At 36.2% G+C, this 17,530-nt stretch overlaps 1 protein-coding gene across 6 annotated transcripts in view; it reads left to right on the top strand.

The window, feature by feature from the left end:
- Positions 1-17,530, top strand: part of efl1 (elongation factor like GTPase 1) — a 227,931-nt gene that overhangs the window by 45,122 nt on the left and 165,279 nt on the right. For all 6 annotated transcript variants that reach the window (XR_015495088.1, XR_015495089.1, XM_087260207.1 and 3 more), the window contains exon 13: positions 16,574-16,725. Coding sequence is in view for 4 of the 6 variants with exons in the window: in XM_087260207.1 (XP_087116333.1) it covers positions 16,574-16,725 (152 nt within the window). In the remaining 2 variants the exon portion in view is untranslated. The remainder of the gene's footprint in view (positions 1-16,573; positions 16,726-17,530) is intronic.

Raw genomic sequence — 17,530 nt, 5'->3', positions numbered from 1 at the left:
CAGGAACATGGTTGAGAAACACAGCCTTAAATAATCATTCAATTTTTAAAAATAATTAATATTTATTAATTTTCCTTCGGCTTAGTCCCTTTATTCATCCTGGGTAGCCACAGCGGAATGAACCACTAACTATTTCAGTATATGTATTTTAAGCAGTAGATGCATTTTCAGCCATCCTGCTGGGAAAAACCCATATGCACTCACATTCACACACACGCACTCATACACTACGGCCAGTGTAAGTCATCTAGTTCTATAGCACATGTCTTTGCACTGTTGAAGAAACCCGCGCCAACACAAGGAGAACATGTAAACTCACAGAAATGACAAGTGGTCCAGCCGGGACTCGAACCAGCAACCTTCTTGCTGTGAGGTGGCTTTGCCAACCATTGACCCACCATGTCGCCCAATAACTATTATTATTATTTTTAAAAATAGGCTTATTTTACAACTTCCCTTAAAGTATTTACAGTTGAGTTTTACCATTTTTGAATCCAGTCAGGCGATCTTGGGTCTGGCGGGAGCACTTTTAGCGTAGCTTAGCATAAATCATTGAATCGGATTAGACCATTAGCATCTTGCTGAAAAATTTCTAAACAAGGTTTTGAATAATTTTCTATTTAAAGCTTGACACTTTTGTAGTTACGTTGTGTACAAAGACTGGTGGAAAATTAGAAGTTGCTCTAGGAACGCTCTAAGCTGCTAGGAACTATACTCTTATTCTGGTGTAATAATCAAGAAACTTTGCTGCTGTACCATGGCTGCAGCAGGCAAAATTATATTAATCAATGCTGTTACCTAACTACAAAACTGGAGACTACAAAAACTACAGAAACTTTAAATAGGAAAATTTTAAAAACTCTGTTTAGAAATTGAGTGAGATGCTAATGGTCTAATCGCATTTAATAATTTATGCTATGCTAAACCAAAAGTGCTCCCGTCAGACCCAAGATCAACTGAATAGATTAAAAAATGGTAAAACTCAACTGTTAAAACTTGTCAGATGCAAGTTTTCAAACATTTTTTGAGTAAGATGCTAATGGTCTAATTTGATTCAAGGATTTATGCTAAGCTAAGTTGATAAGTTGACCCGAGATCGGTGGGATAGAGAATGCCTATAATGCTCTGTGAAATTCCACATTATGAATAGACCTAATTGCGTAATGGTAAGCAGAGTAGTTTCTGTAATTAAGATGTTTTCAGTTTACTTCTGCAATGTGTTATGTTTTATAACTTAATCTGGAAGTGGAAAGCTTCTTTGAGGGATTGTGAAAAGTACACTTGATGTGCCAAAATGAAAGCAGGCTGTTGGATTTGGTGTTTGGTTTGGTAGGATTTAGTGCTTGCCAATGCTGGGTTCCTTGCATAAAAAAGACATTATGAACACTGAAATATTGTGAAATATTATTAAAGTAAGTAGTAAGTACATACATTTATTGGAATAATTTTTCAATTAAAAACTAAATTTGTTTTACAAAAATCCATTGACTTATTTATGTACCTACCGGATCATCAACCAGTGGATTAATTTTAGGATTGATAGATGGATGTATTTTTTTGCAGCTTTAGTAACGTGGGCCATATACTGCTATTAAAAAGCAGGAAGAGCCAGTTTATCATTCAGTATAATTATTAAGATTTTTAGCTAAATTATTAAATTAATCATGACATTTTTAAGTGGAAAGAATAAAAAGCCAACATTGCCATTCACTGGGGACGTTCTTTTGTTTCCCTAGGCATGAATCTACTAAATATCCTCGGCCCATTTTATCACCTCTTCCATACTCCCTTTTTGACAAAAAATGGTTTATGGAATTTAAAAGATTGTAGTCTTGCTTCAGAAAGACTGAAAACATATATTTTCACCTGATTTTGTAGTAAATATTCTAGTCGACAAGACTTCTGTGACTTTTATTTCCCTAAAACATATGAAGAGTTCAGATGCAAAACCCTCTGAATCCATCAGACCTCTTTTCTTGTAAATGAGCATTTTTCTATCAGGCTCCTCTGATGAGCTGCAGAAGTTTCATTTTATATGTAATGATACGGTTTTTAGCTAGTAAATAAAATAGCTTTTTTTTTTCCCAAAATGTCACTTTAAACAATTCTTTGGTTTTTAGCAAGGTACATTTTTATAGCTGTGACCCTATACTGGTCTTACGGTTCGGTTCGGTTCGGTTACGATTATCATGCCATCGATTTGGTTCAATTCGATATCTCGGTGCATTGACGGTGCTTTCCATACAGTTTTATATTTTCTTCACAGCAGAATTATTTTATTAAAATGTATGAATATATTTATATAATATTTGTAATGCAATTTTGTCATTTACTACAAACAGTAAGATGTATAAACTCTACCTTTAAACAACACGAGCATTTATAGCAATTAATATAAACAAATATAAATATCCCCTTCGCTTTCTGATCCTTGTCTACCAAGTTCTCTTACACCCCTTTGATTGGTCACACCCTCAACAAAAACGACTGGGATTGGCTCTTGCGCGCTGCGCTCTTCATAAATAAGTGACACTGATAAGCGGCAGCGGCGATCACAGATGATCCAAGATAAACACAGTGGAGAAAACTCTGCAGTCACGCGCTCGTGTTTGTATCCAGAGGTATCGCTGTAAAACAGCCAAGAGGGAAGGAAAAGTCACCCCAGCAGTTCAAATGGGCCCACAGTGAGTGAGTAAGTGAGAAAGAGAGAGAAATGGAGTACTTTCATTGTCTCAATTGCAGTGAAATAGGGGCTTCTGCTGTGTGTCAATAAAAGACTGATCCAGCAAACACACACGCAGTAAAATTGTGCAGTAAAAACTCGCGCTCGCCTCGCTCGCCTAGGTAGCCATGGCAACATAGCGCATATGAGATAAATGACGTCAGTACACAACAACCGGTTATGATTATAACTGAACCGATACTGAATTGCCCGCGCCTGCATCATAGTGCACTGAAGAAACAATTAATTTTGACACTCCTATAAATTTTCTTTTTCGTCAAAACCAGCTAAATCCACTTGTGCTTTTTTTGCAAAACTCTTTAAATACACATATTGGGACAAGACATTTACTTGAATGTCTAAATGTAATTAGTTGAAAAATCCCTAAAGATGCAATTACAAATAATTTTACCAAACATAAAACACATACACAAACCACCTACAATACATAAATCTGTCAAGTAAGTGGCGGTTCATTCTGCTGTGATAAACTGGGAAAGAAGCAGAAGGAAAATGAATGAATGAAATCCGTCTTATGCATTAATCAATAGCAAAAACGGACATTAATTAAATCTGAACAATCTGTTGTCATTTATAATGTTTTGGATTTACATTAAATGCAAGTACAGCAATGTAAACATTGTAAACTAAGCTTGGTAGATTTAAATAATGTAGTGTAAAACATTATAAAACATCAATATCTGTGGATTGCCCATTAATATAAAAAGCTTATCAGATGTATAGGTATTATGAAGTAATACAAATAATTTATAGTTTTATTCATTATATTTATTAAAAAAAGCATAAATTAGCAAATAAACGCTTAAATTAGCAAATAAAACACACGGTAGGCCAAGTGGGCAAAAAGGGGTTGCCTCTCACACACTTTTAGAAGCTGTTATTCATTCATTCTCACCATACTTAAGGTCTTTCTGTTTTTCATGAAATGCAGTTGAAGTTTAATGTAAAGTAAATTGGACTCATTGAAAGTAGCATCGCTGCACAAACAAAACTTTATAAATTCATGTTACACTTTCGACTGTACAGTGTGTTTTCTTTTCTTTATAATGCATTTCCTTATAATAAACCTGAGTTTTGAGGTAAGAGACGTTTTCATTTGCCATTCACTGACAGTCGGACAGGCTCATCCAGTTATCAAACTCCATTTTTTTAAATCGGAAGCGGAATAAAACAGTCTCCTCATAAAAGCCGGCATGTCAGCGCTGCTACATTGAAAACATATGATTTGATTCGCGCCTTCTGATTGGTTCTTGGGATATAGCGGCTTTTGCTGTCAAAGGCAAGTGGCATTTATCAATCAAATTGTTATTTCTGAATGCGCTGACGCTGGGATTTAGATGATTTGAAGCAAAAATATTTGTTGAACATGTACTACCTGCCTAAAGCATTCACTCAAAGCCATTATCTCATTTTTGGCGGAAGTGGCGTTTAGTGGCTTTTGCATCTGAACTCTTCATATTAACCACGCATAATCTGTATTAATTATGCCAAGGGTATGTAGGTACAATAACTAAGCAAAATGTCAGAGCAAATCCAAGGGCCCTAAAATCCCCTTAGATCCCAGAGGGTTAACATATGCACTTCAATAATATTTTTTTTTTATTTGCAACTTTTCTGTTTTAAAAGTGTAGAGTTTGTTTTCATGTCGTGTTGAATTTAAAGGAATTATATCATTTTGATTATATGAGCAGGAACATGATTTTCTTGCCCTTTCAAAATAAAAGTGTATTATGCATATGTAATGTAGACGTTATGTAAAATTTATTATGTATATATGACTTTTTCTACACTGTCCAATCCATTTCACTCTATACTGAGTGAAGGATCAGGCTAGTGTTGTGTGTTGTGCAGGTCAAGCGTAAAAACATGATGCTCAGAGTTCAGTTTTGGTCAACTTTGACCCAGTTTGACACTGACCTTTCAAAGTGCAGCCAGGCAATTCACATCGTTATAATTATGTAGGCAGTGGCAGTGCAAAAAACAGAGCAGGGCTGGAAAAAAATGTTTAGATAGTTTTTATAGTTATTTTTTTTTGTCAGAAGTTCATTCTGTCAATGTGATTTTAATTGTAATTTTTGGTAAATTTCTTATCTCACAATAGGCATTTTTCTTAGTCAATATAAAGACTTTTAAAATTACATTTTATGGCATTTTATTATGAATAATTTCCTTTCAATGGAATTTCCTTAAATTAATACAAGTGTTAATAATAGTAATATTAGTAAAAATTAAAACTATTCAATCAGCTTTATTTGTTTTATTTATTTATTTTCTTACTAAAACTGAATAGAAGTGAATGAGATCTTGAAAAAATGTAAATTAGCAATGCCTTCTCCGCTTTAACATGATAAATAAGGTTAATTGGTCGTGGAAATTCAGCTTTTTTTCTTTTGTCATTACTTTTATTTATGGCATTATATTCTAAACTCCTTCAGTTAATTTTTCATGAATTAAAATAGTAGTGTTAATAGTAATGGTATAACTATACAACAATATAATATAATCTCCTGTTCCACTACATCCCAAAGGTGCTCTATTGGATTGAGATCTGGTGACTGTGGAGGCCATTTGAGTACAGTGAACTCATTGTCATATTCAAGAAACCAGTCTGAGATGATTTGCACTTTATGACATGGTGTGTTATCCTGCTGGAAGTAGCCATCAGAAGATGGGTACACTGTGGTCATAAAGGGGTGGACATGGTCAGCAACAACACTCAGGTAGACTGTGGCCTTGACACAATGCTCAATTGGTACTAATGAGCCCAAAGTAATATCCCCTACATCATAACACCACCACCACCAGCCTGAACTGTTGAAGGCAGGGTGGATCCATGCTTTCATGTTGTTGACCTCACCAATTTTGGTGAGCCAGTGCATTTTTTAGCCTCAGTTAGCTGTTCTTAGGTGACAGGAGTGGCAATTGGTGTGTTCTTCTGCTGCTGTAGCCCATCTGCCTCAAGGTTGGATGTGTTGTGCGTTAAGAGATGCTCTACTGCATGGTTATTTGAGTTTGTGTTGCCTTTCTATTAGCTGTCTGGCCATTCTCCTCTGACCTCTGGCATCAACAAGGCATTTGTGCCCACAGAACTGCCGCTCACTTGATATTTTCTTTTTTTTCAGACCATTCTCTGTAAACCCTAGAGATGGTTGTGTTTGAAAATCCCAGTAGATCAGCAGTTTCTCAGCAAATACTCCGACCAGCTACCATGCCACGTTCAAAGTCACTTAAATCGCCTTTCTTCCTCATTCTGGTGTTCGGTTTGAACTGCAGCAGATCGTCTTGACCATGTCTACATGCCTAAATGCATTGAGTTGCTGCCATGTGATTGGCTGATTAGAAATTTGCATTAACATGCAGTTGGATTTGTGTACCTAATACTACCGGTGGCCACTTTATTGTTTTTTAAAAAAACTGGATGGAAGTGAATGAGATCGAAACTACTGACAAATTTAAGTTACAATGTCCGGTCCACTCTTACAGAAAAAAAAGGTTAACAGGTCATGGAAGTTCAGTCAGTAAAAAAAAAAAAATAGTCGGAGAAAATCATTAAAAGCCAGTTAATTTGACAATTGGGAAAAGTGCAAACTCTACAACTTAAAACTTTTCTGTTGACAAAAGAAGATATTTTGAAGAATGTATGCATTTTGAAACCTGCATTCTTCGTAGCAAATGGCATGCTTTGGAAGTGAATTGCTTTTAAGCATTAATAACTAATTTTAAAAGCCTTATATATTTTTTTTGTTTGCATGAATTGTCCCTTTAAATGTCCTTGAGCAGTCTATAATGTTTTCCTTTCAACTCATGGATGTACTTCCGGAAACCATCAGTGCGTTTACAGTATAAGCCCTTTAACCAGAGTCGAGCAGTTTTCTTCTTTCCAACAAAATCAAAACACCTTTTCTCCTGACTGAAGGAGACGGACAGATTGAGCTGGATGAGCCATGTTAAATTTAGCGCAGCGATTTGCAAACGCCAGTTTCCCTCACCGCCATCTCGACAAAACACTCCTGACGCTTAAATACCTTCTTCTCTGCGTTTAGCTCAGTGGAGATCAAGTCCATTTCCTCCGGGTCTGCTAGAGCCATCGAGGGATGAGCGCGATTTATGAACGGAAAAAGAAGCTCGGCTGTGGCGATGTACTCCTGTTTATTCAGTCTAACATCATACTGTTTCCTTCCATCAAGAATGCTGCGGTTAATATGCCATCGTTTTTTTTTCTGCCTTGATCACCAACTTTTTGCTTATCCTCCCTGGCAAGTGTGTGAATGGTGCTGTACAGATGAAGATGTGTGGCTCCCGGTGGAACTTTAGCGTGTTTGTGGGACTTTTTATCATTGTCGATTGCATGTTTTTTTTTTTTTTTTTGCTCTGCATTCTTCTTACTTTCCTGTCTCCAGACAGACACTGTTTCTCTCTCTTTCTTTCTCTCTCTTTCTCTATCTCTCTCTCTCTCTCTCTCTCTCTCTCGCTCCTTGTCTTTGTTTCTTTTTCTGTTCACTTCTCTCTTTTCACTCTCTTGTTTCTTTCCGTCTCCATGTTTTGTTTTGTTTTTTCAACATGTTTAAAGCAGTCAGCGTTAGGGTATCCAGGCATAAAGTCTCCTGCTGACCCGGGGGGATCTTTCTCTGTATCATTTCTTTGGCGTCAGTGTTCTTCACACACACACACATTCTTGTGCATGTCCTTGTAAACCAAAAGTGTAATGTATAAACTTTATACTGTAAAAACTGCAAATGATATATCTTTACCCTAGCCCTAAACTAAACCCTCACAGAAAACCTGTAAAAAATATGGTCAATATGATTTTGTGTGTGTTTTGAAATATGAGGACTTGTGTATGTGCTTGTAAACCACCTTAAAGAGCCCATATTATTAATGAAATAGGGTCATATCTTGGTTGTAAGGGCCTCCAACAACAGTCTAATATGCATGCAAGGTCAAAAAACACATTCGTGGTCTTATAATCTGCATTTACTTTTACCTAATTATCCCAGCGACTCCTGTATGAATCGTCCAGTGATTCATTTGTTCCCAAACCCCTCCTTAGCGCGGAGCTAATCTGCGCTGATTGGACCAATGACAGTCTGTTGCGATTGGTCGACTGCCTTCAGTCAGAGAGTGAAATGCCAACCAGCTAATCAGCAATATAAAAGTAATCACAGTTTATACACGCTCGATAGTGTAGGCGTGGATTTTAGCTGCCAGTCAATGTAAATACAGAGTATGGACTTGAAAATTCAGACGACTAACTATTTTATTGAGCAAAAACTCCAAAAACAGTTGAGGAGATCTCCTAGCTTCTCACTCTGCTCTTTTCACAGACACACACAAACATATTGCACACGCACACACACACACACACACACACACACACACACACACACACACACACACACACACACAAACACAAACACACACACCTCCGGACGACAGCGCGCGCACATGCACACACAGACACACACACACTACTCGTCCACGGAGCTCCGTTAACAAAGCAGCACGCGTCGCGTTTTTAACGTGACTGCACGCGATAAGAGAATATAGCCAGTTAACCTGATACAGTACACGCAGTTACAAGTAACAAATCACAACTAAATACATTTGCAAGCTAGAGTCAACGAGGCAACTTTAATCGCACGTACTTACACTTGAGAAATGGAGGAAGAAAAATCCATCCTGACGTCCATCAGTGAGTTACTCTTTACTCTTTCCAACTGCTTGGCTATAATGCTGATGTTTCATCTTTGGGTAGAGACTCAATATATCCATCTGCAGTGTGACTTCAATCGACCGGCATGTTTGTGTGTGTGTGTGTTTGTGTGTGTGTGTGTGTGTGTGTGTGTGTCTGGGTTTCTGCGTCAGAGGGCGGGGCCGCAGGTTTGAAATCTCCCGGGTTTGCGCGTACACGTGAATAACTTGGTTTCGTTCGTACGTCATGGCGAAACACCTAATGACTTGGTATCAAGGCGACTCGTTTGAAGCACTATGAGTCGACTCTTTTATAGATGAATCAACCGTTTTAAACACTGTACACTAACAGATTTAAGGCTTAGCTGGATACTTCACTTCACTTAGAGCTGTGTTACACACTACATGGAGGGGAATTTTCAAAAACCCATAATATGGGCTCTTTAATATAGTACAACTAGGTCATATTAAAGTCCTTATTCAATTTTGTGTCCTCATAAACCACATAAACAAGTAGGCTACATACAGACCGACACTTGTGCAGCTTTATGGGCACTTTTTCCATACACACACATGCTGACTTGTATTTATGCTTTAGAATGACTTTCGAAAAGCCTAATGCATTATATACTGTACAAACTGCAAATGATATGGCCTTACCCTGGCCCTGAACTAAACCCTCACAGGAAACGTGATAATCATAGTTAAGATTTTTTTTGTGTTTTTGAATTAAGAGGACTTGTGCATGTCCTTGTAAACCCTTTTAATATAGTACAACTAGGTCATATCAATGTCATTATACAATTTTGTGTCCTCGTAAACCACAAAAACAAGTAGGCTACATACAGACAGACACTTGTACAGCTAAATTTACACACACACACACACACACACACACACACACACACACACACACACACTTCTATATCTTCTTCTTTTTTGGCCTTAGTCCTGTATGGTTGCGGGGTCGGCTCTTTGGAACAAGCCATTTTAGACTTGTCCATATGATAACGACTTTTTTTACACATTCCGGCTGGCCTGTCGTCTGGGCCTGTTACCCTACACACACACACACACACACACACACACACACACACACACACACACACACACACACACACACACACACACACACACACACACACACACACACACACACACACACACACACACTTGTATATGTGCTTTAAAAAGACTTTCCAAAAGCATAATGCATTTTATACTGCACAAACTGCGTATTATATGGCCTTACCCTAGCCCTGAACTCAACCCTCACAAGAAACCTGTGGTAACCCCATTAAGTAGATTTTTTTTTTTGCATTTTTTAAAGCAATTTTTAGCATTGGTACAAATACTTTCTAAAAGCGTAATGTATTTTATACTCTAAAAACTGTATAATAATAAATGTATACTTTAATAATAATAATAATAATAATAATAATAATAATAATGATAATTAATTTATTATTATTATTATTATTATTATTATTGTATTTGACACCACACAAACCAAGTGATGACATAATAGTAATAATAATAATTATTATTATTAATATTATTATTATTATTATTAAATGATTTATTTCTTTATTTAAATAAACGGACAAAAGTTAATTTCTCCATTTAGACCTTCTGCTATCTAAACTGTAAATCCAAAATGTTTTACAGCAAATAATTAATATCTCTCACAAACTCAGTTATACACAAACCTACTAAACAAATTCATCGTCTATTTATCAATCTACTATTACACATGCAGAAATTGTAAAGATGTAAATTGATCGTGGCATTTTAGGGTAAAATAAACAGTTGAACAGTTGTTTGTTTACACTTGTGATATGAGTGAGTCTGAACAGGCTGTTTAAGGTAATTCAGTTTCAAGAGACCCAAAAGTGCCTGTGGTGGAAGAAACATCCATATATTTGTTTTTGTTGCTCGAAGTGTGTTTCTGCTGCAGATGAAGAGCGGGGGGAGGTATGTGTGTGTGTGTGTGTGTGTGTTTAGGTCTGACCGATGACATCATCTTTAGTCATACAGCTTTTGACCGAAATTGAGCTTTTCTTCTCTATTTTCTTTCTAAACATCATATCTAAATTTGACCGTCCATTAGCACATTAACATAGCAAGGATGCCTGATACCATCACGTAGACACTTTCACATCAGATGACCCATTGAATCTTTGGAGCCAATTTAAAAAAAAATTAAGGGAAGAGTGGGCATTGCGGACACAAAGAGGCTGAGAAAATGGACTTAAAGTGTTGGTTTACACTGAGGTGCATCTCAGATTTCAGGCTGTAAAGTTGCGACGACAGCAGCTGCCGGCGTTATACACTGACCCACATTTCAAAGGCACCGTTCCAGACTTTACATATCAAAACAGTGTTATTTAAGCAAACCCAGATATTCTGTGCTGGAGGGAGGAGAGGAGATGTTGGCAAAAGCAGTGAAAGCTACTTTTAGTTTGTGTGATCTTTCGGCTAGATTTGATAGAGGCTTCTGTTGAGAAACATTTAGTATAGAATGGATTTCTGTGTGTGTGTGTGTGTGTGTGTGTGTGTGTGTGTGTGTGTGTGTGTGTGTGTGTGTGTGTGTGTGTGTGTGTGTGTGTGTGTGTGTGTGTGTGTGTGTGTGTGTGTGTGTGTGTGTGTGTGTGTGTGTGTGTGTGTGTGTGTGTGTGTGTGTATTATGGCACATTAGGATCACAAAGTGAAATGAACATATACACTACCTGAAAAAAGTCTTATCGTCAATCCCTGTTGTAAGAGCAACAAATAATAACTTGACTTCTAGTTGATCATTTGGAAAAGTGGCAGAAGGTAAATTTCCTTCTGATGAATCATCTGTCAAACTACTTTCCAAACACTGCAGAAGACCTATTTTAACCAAAATGGACCCAAGATAGAGAAATCAGTCAAGTTCGGTAAAGAAAAAATCATGGTTTGGGGTAACATTCAGTATGGGGGCGTGCGAGAGATCTGCAGAGTGGATGGTAACATTAACAGCCTGAGGTATCAAGAAATTTGTGCTGCCTATTACATTACAAAACACAGGAGAGGGCAAATTCTTCAGCAGGATAGCGCTCCTTCTCATACTTCAGCCTCCACATCAAAGTTCCGGAAAGCGAAGAAGGTCAAGGTGCTCCAGGATTGGCCAGCCCAGTCACCAGAAATGAACATTATTGAGCATGTTTGGGGTGAGATGGAGGAACTGAAGATGAATTCAAAGAATCTTGATAGGAGTCCTGCAAGAACGCTTTCTTTGCCATTCCAGATGACTTGGATGTATGGATGCAGTCCTCCAAGTTAATGGGAGTCAGACACAATAATAACTCTTTTTCCACTGCAGCATGACTTTTATTCTATACTGGACATTATTTCTGTTAAGTGACAATACTTTTCATAAGCAAAGTCAAACCTTACTGTCCTAATTAAAAAATTCAAAATCAAGGCATGATTATGTTTTATTTTGGTAAAATAAGCGTAATCAAAGACTATAGAATACACAAGACTTGTCACTCATATACTTTTAAATAGGGAAAAGTGTACTTGTCAATATGACGAATGAAGCACCGCCTTCTAGTACTAGAAATTAAACTAAATAGACAGTTGCTGTTTAATTTTATTGGCTATTTGAATTATGTAATGTAATCGTAAGCTTGGCAAGTCATTTTGGAGAATTTGATGTTTTACCCATTCAAACAGAATGCCTGAGCATAATGACTTCAAACCACACTGAACTGAGCTAAACTGAATGGAACTTAAACACTAAAAACTAAACTACCCTGATCCAGTTACTATGACCATTTATGTGAAGCTGCTTTGACACAGTCTACATTGTAAAAGCGCTATACAAATAAAGCTGAATTGAATTGAATTCCCGAGAGGTGTTTCAAAGATGGCCACGGAGTGAAATGACTTGCCTTAAAAGGGACTTTAGTGTAATCTAGAGGCCTTTACCTTCCATATAAGCCACTTCTGATACCAAATGATCAACCAGAAGTCAAGTTATTATTTGTTTCTAAAACTCAGATAGGCGACAAGACTTTTGTCAGGTAGTGTGCATTAAGTAAATAAATTAACCAATACAACCTTATTTTAGTGTTACCATATTTTATATATTGTTTTGTTTTAATAAAAAAAATGTAAACAGGAAAAAATATATATTCTTCCAGTCCCTAAACTTTTGTTCAAAATTATATTTTATTTATATTTTATTTAATATATTTATATTATATTATATTTTCTCCACTTGTCAATTCAATCCACTTAAAGCAGTGTTTCTCAACCACGTTCCTGGAGGACCACCAGCTCTGCACAGTTTTCAGGTCTCCTTAACTAAACACACTTTATTTAGATCCTAGGTTCATTAGCAGAGACTGATAGACCTGTAATGGGTGTGACAGAAAAAGGAGACTTCCAAAACATGCAGTGTTGGTGGTCCTCCAGGAACATGGTTGAGAAACACTGACTTAAAGGCTCTAAATGGCAAACAACTGACCTTCAATTAGGTCAAGTTCATTTTTTTTTCCCTATTGAATGAACTGCGTCAGAAACCTACAAAGAACAAATGCATTCCTCCACCTTTTGGGTTGCCATAGCGATGATCTGTGTGTGTATGTGTGTTTGTGAGTGTATGTGTGGGAGTGTTGTCAGCCACTCTTACACTTGCTCTGCATGCAGCGCTAATATGTTGTCTCTTCTGATTGGCTGCCACGGCTGCTGTGGTTTTTATTAATGGCACAAGGCAGTCGGCAGGCAGAAAATAGGTTGGGCTGTTTAGCACTAGTGTCACATACACACATGCAGAAATTATATATGAGCGTATGTGCAAATTAGCTTTGACTTGTGTCACAAAGTGCATTGATTGTACAGTGAACAAGGTTATTTATTACAATACCGTTTCTTTGAAAGATAAGTATGCATACAAATGTTAATATAAGTATTAAGAAGTTAATATATTATGTATTTGCATATTAAAGTACTCACTTTATTAAAATGGTATCGTCTTTAAACAGTGGAGATTTGTGAGATGTATTAAATGTATTTATACATTTATGTAGCAGGAGATTTTAATATAAATTTAATTGACATTTTTTCATCACTCTAACAATTTAATATGTAGCAATAATAATAATAATAATAATAATAATAATAATAATAATAATAATAATATCATATTTATTAATAATAAAAACAAACAATAAATTATTTTAAATTATTTAAATAATAATAATAATAACAGCAACAACAATTAATAAAGTAATAACAAATATTTGATAATAATAATACTAATAATAGTAATAATAATAATAAGATAATATTTATTAATCATAACAACGAACAATAATTTATTTTTAATTATTTTAAAAATAATAATTACTACTACTACTACTTCTAATAATAATAACAACAACAATGATTAATAAAATAATAAAAAATATAATAATAATAATAATAATAATAATATTAATAATAGTAATAATAGTAATAATAATAATACATTTGTAACACTTTAAAGTACGATTCCATTAGTTAATATTAGTTAATATATTTAATATACAAATAATGAACAATAAATTAGTTGAGGTATTTATTCATCTTTGTTAATGAAAATAAAGCCTTTAATTGTTTAATTTCTTTAAAGCCGTAATTTAACTAATTTTAACAAGCGTAATTTTTATATTAATAATGAATAAATGCTGCATAATTATTGTTCATTCTTAGTGAATTTTAGTAAACGCATTAACTAACATTGATTAATACAACATTATTGTTAACCAATTAATATATAAGCACAGTAGCATATTTAAAGCTGCTGTATAGGCTATTTCTGTCCGTTCGCGCCCCGTCCCTTTGTGCCCCCTGGCGGCTTATTCACAAACTGCAGTCATTCACTAAAAACAGAGTGGCAGCAATTTAGAACGGCGGCGGTATAAGCTCTGGCGGTAATGGTCACATTGAACTCTCACCTACTGAATATATACCGTTGAAGTCAGAATTATTAGCCCCCTTTTGATTTTATTCTTATTTTTTAAATATTTCCTAAATGTTTTTTAACAGAGCAAGGACATTTTTTACAGTATGTCTAATAGTATTTTTTTCCTCTGTAGAAAGTCTTATTTGTTTTATTTCGGCTAGAATAAAAGCAGTTTTGATTTTTAAAAAAAATTATAATAATAATAATTTTTGGGACAAAATTATTAGCCCCTTTAAGCTATTTTTTTTTCAATAGTCTACAGAACAAACCATCCTTATACAATAACTTGCCTAATTACCCTAACCTGCCTAGTTCACCTTATTAACCTAGTTAAGCCTTTAAATGTCACTTTAAGCTGTATAAAAGTGTCCTGAAAAATATCAAGTCAAATATTATGTACTGTCATCATGGCAAAGATAAAATAAATCAGTTATTAGAAATGAGTTATTAAAACTATTATGATTAGAAATGTGCTGAAACAATCTTCCCTCCATTAAACAGAAATTGGGGAAAAAAAAATAAACAGGGGTGATAATAATTCAGGGGGGCTAATAATTCTGACTTCAACTGTATATATATATATACAGACACACACACACACACACACACACACACACACACACACACACACACACACACACACACACACACACACACACACACACACACACACACACACTAAGTACTTAAACATAAGTACTTTAACGTCTTGCATTGTGACCAAACTGATGAAGTGTGTTTTGCAAGTAGATTATGTGTTTTGTGTGTACAGATTTAGAAACTATTCATATTTCCATTCCTCTATCGTTTTTTTTCTCCCTTTTGAGAGCATTAAGAAACAATCCAGCTTGTGGTTTTTAAAGTCTTCTCGGTGAGCTTCAGCAGCCATTACTTCATGACCGCAGTGGCCGAGCTTGTAAAGCAGATTCATGCTGTTTCCATTATTGCCAATAAGCGACACGTTCAACCTTTAAAAAGGAAAACACGAGGATTCGCAGAAGCACTGAAATGAAACACTTGAGCCACTCGACTGATTGAAGCTCTAATGGAGCGGAAGTCCAAAATCTATTGAGTGTAATTAAGACCCAAATCAGCTTATTTAATGCTAGATTTTGTAACTTGGTATTATGTGTTATGATTTTAAAAATATAATCTCTTTTAAAGTGGAGAGTTTGAGGTTTGGACTGTATCCTACTTCTAATGTAATTTATGAACCCCAAAGTGGAATATTTCAGCATGGCCGTGTTCTCTCAAATCATCATAACAAGCTTTGTTTATGACTAGCCAGAACTTTCCATCAGCAAGGTACACTTTGTCCCTTTACTTTCTCTTAGTGAGACTTTAATCACACTCAAGATATCATTTTTTGTAGTTAAAACAAATCTGATCTTTTAGAACCTGCATGAAATGCTAATTTACAACGTTTATTTTGCTAGCGCACATTGCTAGTCTTAAAGGTGCAATAGTTGATTGTCTCCAGAAACTAATTGTATTGTGCTTGTTAAAAGTCTCTTCATATATTTCTTCATAAACTTCATACATCAAAATATTTTGTGAAAGGTGGAGGAACAAGGGGTGGCATGGTGGCTTAGTGGTTAGCACTGACGCTTCGCAGTAAGAAGGTCACTGGTTCAAGTCCCGGCTGGGCCAGTTAGCATTTCTGTATGGAGTTTGCATGTTCTCCCCGTGTTGGCGTGGGTTCCCTCCATGTGCTCCAGTTTCCCCCGCAGTCCAAAGACATGCGCTATAGGTAAATTGGGTTAGCTAAATTGTCTATAGTGATGGGTTGCAGCTGGAAGGGCATCCAATGCATAAAACATATGCTGGATAAGTTGGTGGTTCATTCCGTTGTGGCGACCCCAGATTAATAAAGGGACTAAGCTGGAAGAAAATGAAAGAATGAATGAATTAAGAAAATATTTTACATTTATTTATTTTTAAAATTTTTCTAAATATTTATTTTCTTTTTTTTTTATTTGTTTTATTGTTATTTTTTTCCTTTTTTTTTTTTTTTTAACTCCGGCAGATAAATGTGAGGGATTGCCCTGCCAATATTTCTTCATGTTATGGAAAATTAAATTGAGTGTGGTTATTTTAAAGGTATCGCTGGAAGGTATAAATTTGTGACGCTGTTAATAGTTTGTGTTGTGTTGTTTATTCAGACCGCTGACTCATGAGGAAATCTCCCAGAGAAGAGAACTGGCCCGACAGCGGCACGCAGAGAAACAAGCAGCCAATCAGAGTGCAGAGAGCCTCGCGTCTGGTGATGCAGGAGGAGATTCAATCCCAGCCCCAGCCGCAGCAGGTGTCACAGGCAAGAATAAGACCTTTTTAATGATCAGTGTGTGAAATTGAGTGAGGAAAATCGCTGTGGTTGAGTTTATGTTTTTAACTAATGCCTAGTTCAGACTGTGTGATTTTAGCCCTGATTTTGGCTCGCCGACAGGTTTTGAGAAATCGCAGACAAATGCCTGAAATCACAGGCAAATCGCTGCTCGTGCACGTGAGTGACAATCACACAGTATGAACTTTCAAAGACGCGATCGTAGAGAATCGCCGATGCCTGCGAGATATTTGGCGTGCTAAATATCTGGAGCTGTTGGCGATTCAAATCATACCGTGTGAATTGAGTTTTGACTGTAAATAACATCAGCGATCGTCTACAGCCAATGAGAGAGCAGCTTTCACTTGTGTGTGCGTGTGTGTATACCTGCTGCAGGCCAGCGGGAGGCTTGGGAAGAAGTTAAAAGCGCTCTTTTTCGGTTTATTTGGACCCACGAAATGGAGGAAAAACTAGTGGAGGTTTGACAGGACTCAGGAGCAACCGTGTCTGTTTGACGTTTCATACAGAAAGAAATTAGTTTATTATCAATGTTGAGGAGAAATGGCTAATTCCCTTTAAACCCAGGTGAGCAAATATGTACATTTTCTACCTCATTAAAGGCTTCTTTCTCATTATGTAGTTAATAACAAAAGATATACTACGTGTTTTTGGCTGTGAGACGTAGTTTGGACGAAGTTGTCGGCGATTCTTCCTATAGTAAAATCATGCAATGTGAATGTCCCTGTCGCCGATTCATCTTGCAGTGTAAACAAAGCAGCGACGAAACGCTAACCCA

This window comes from Danio rerio, chromosome 7 (assembly GCF_052040795.2).
Source record: "Danio rerio strain M-AB ecotype USA chromosome 7, GRCz13ab, whole genome shotgun sequence".
NCBI classification, from domain to species: Eukaryota; Metazoa; Chordata; class Actinopteri; order Cypriniformes; family Danionidae; genus Danio; species Danio rerio.
Note: the sequence above shows the minus strand (reverse complement) of the source record. Positions and strands in the feature narration are given on the sequence as shown.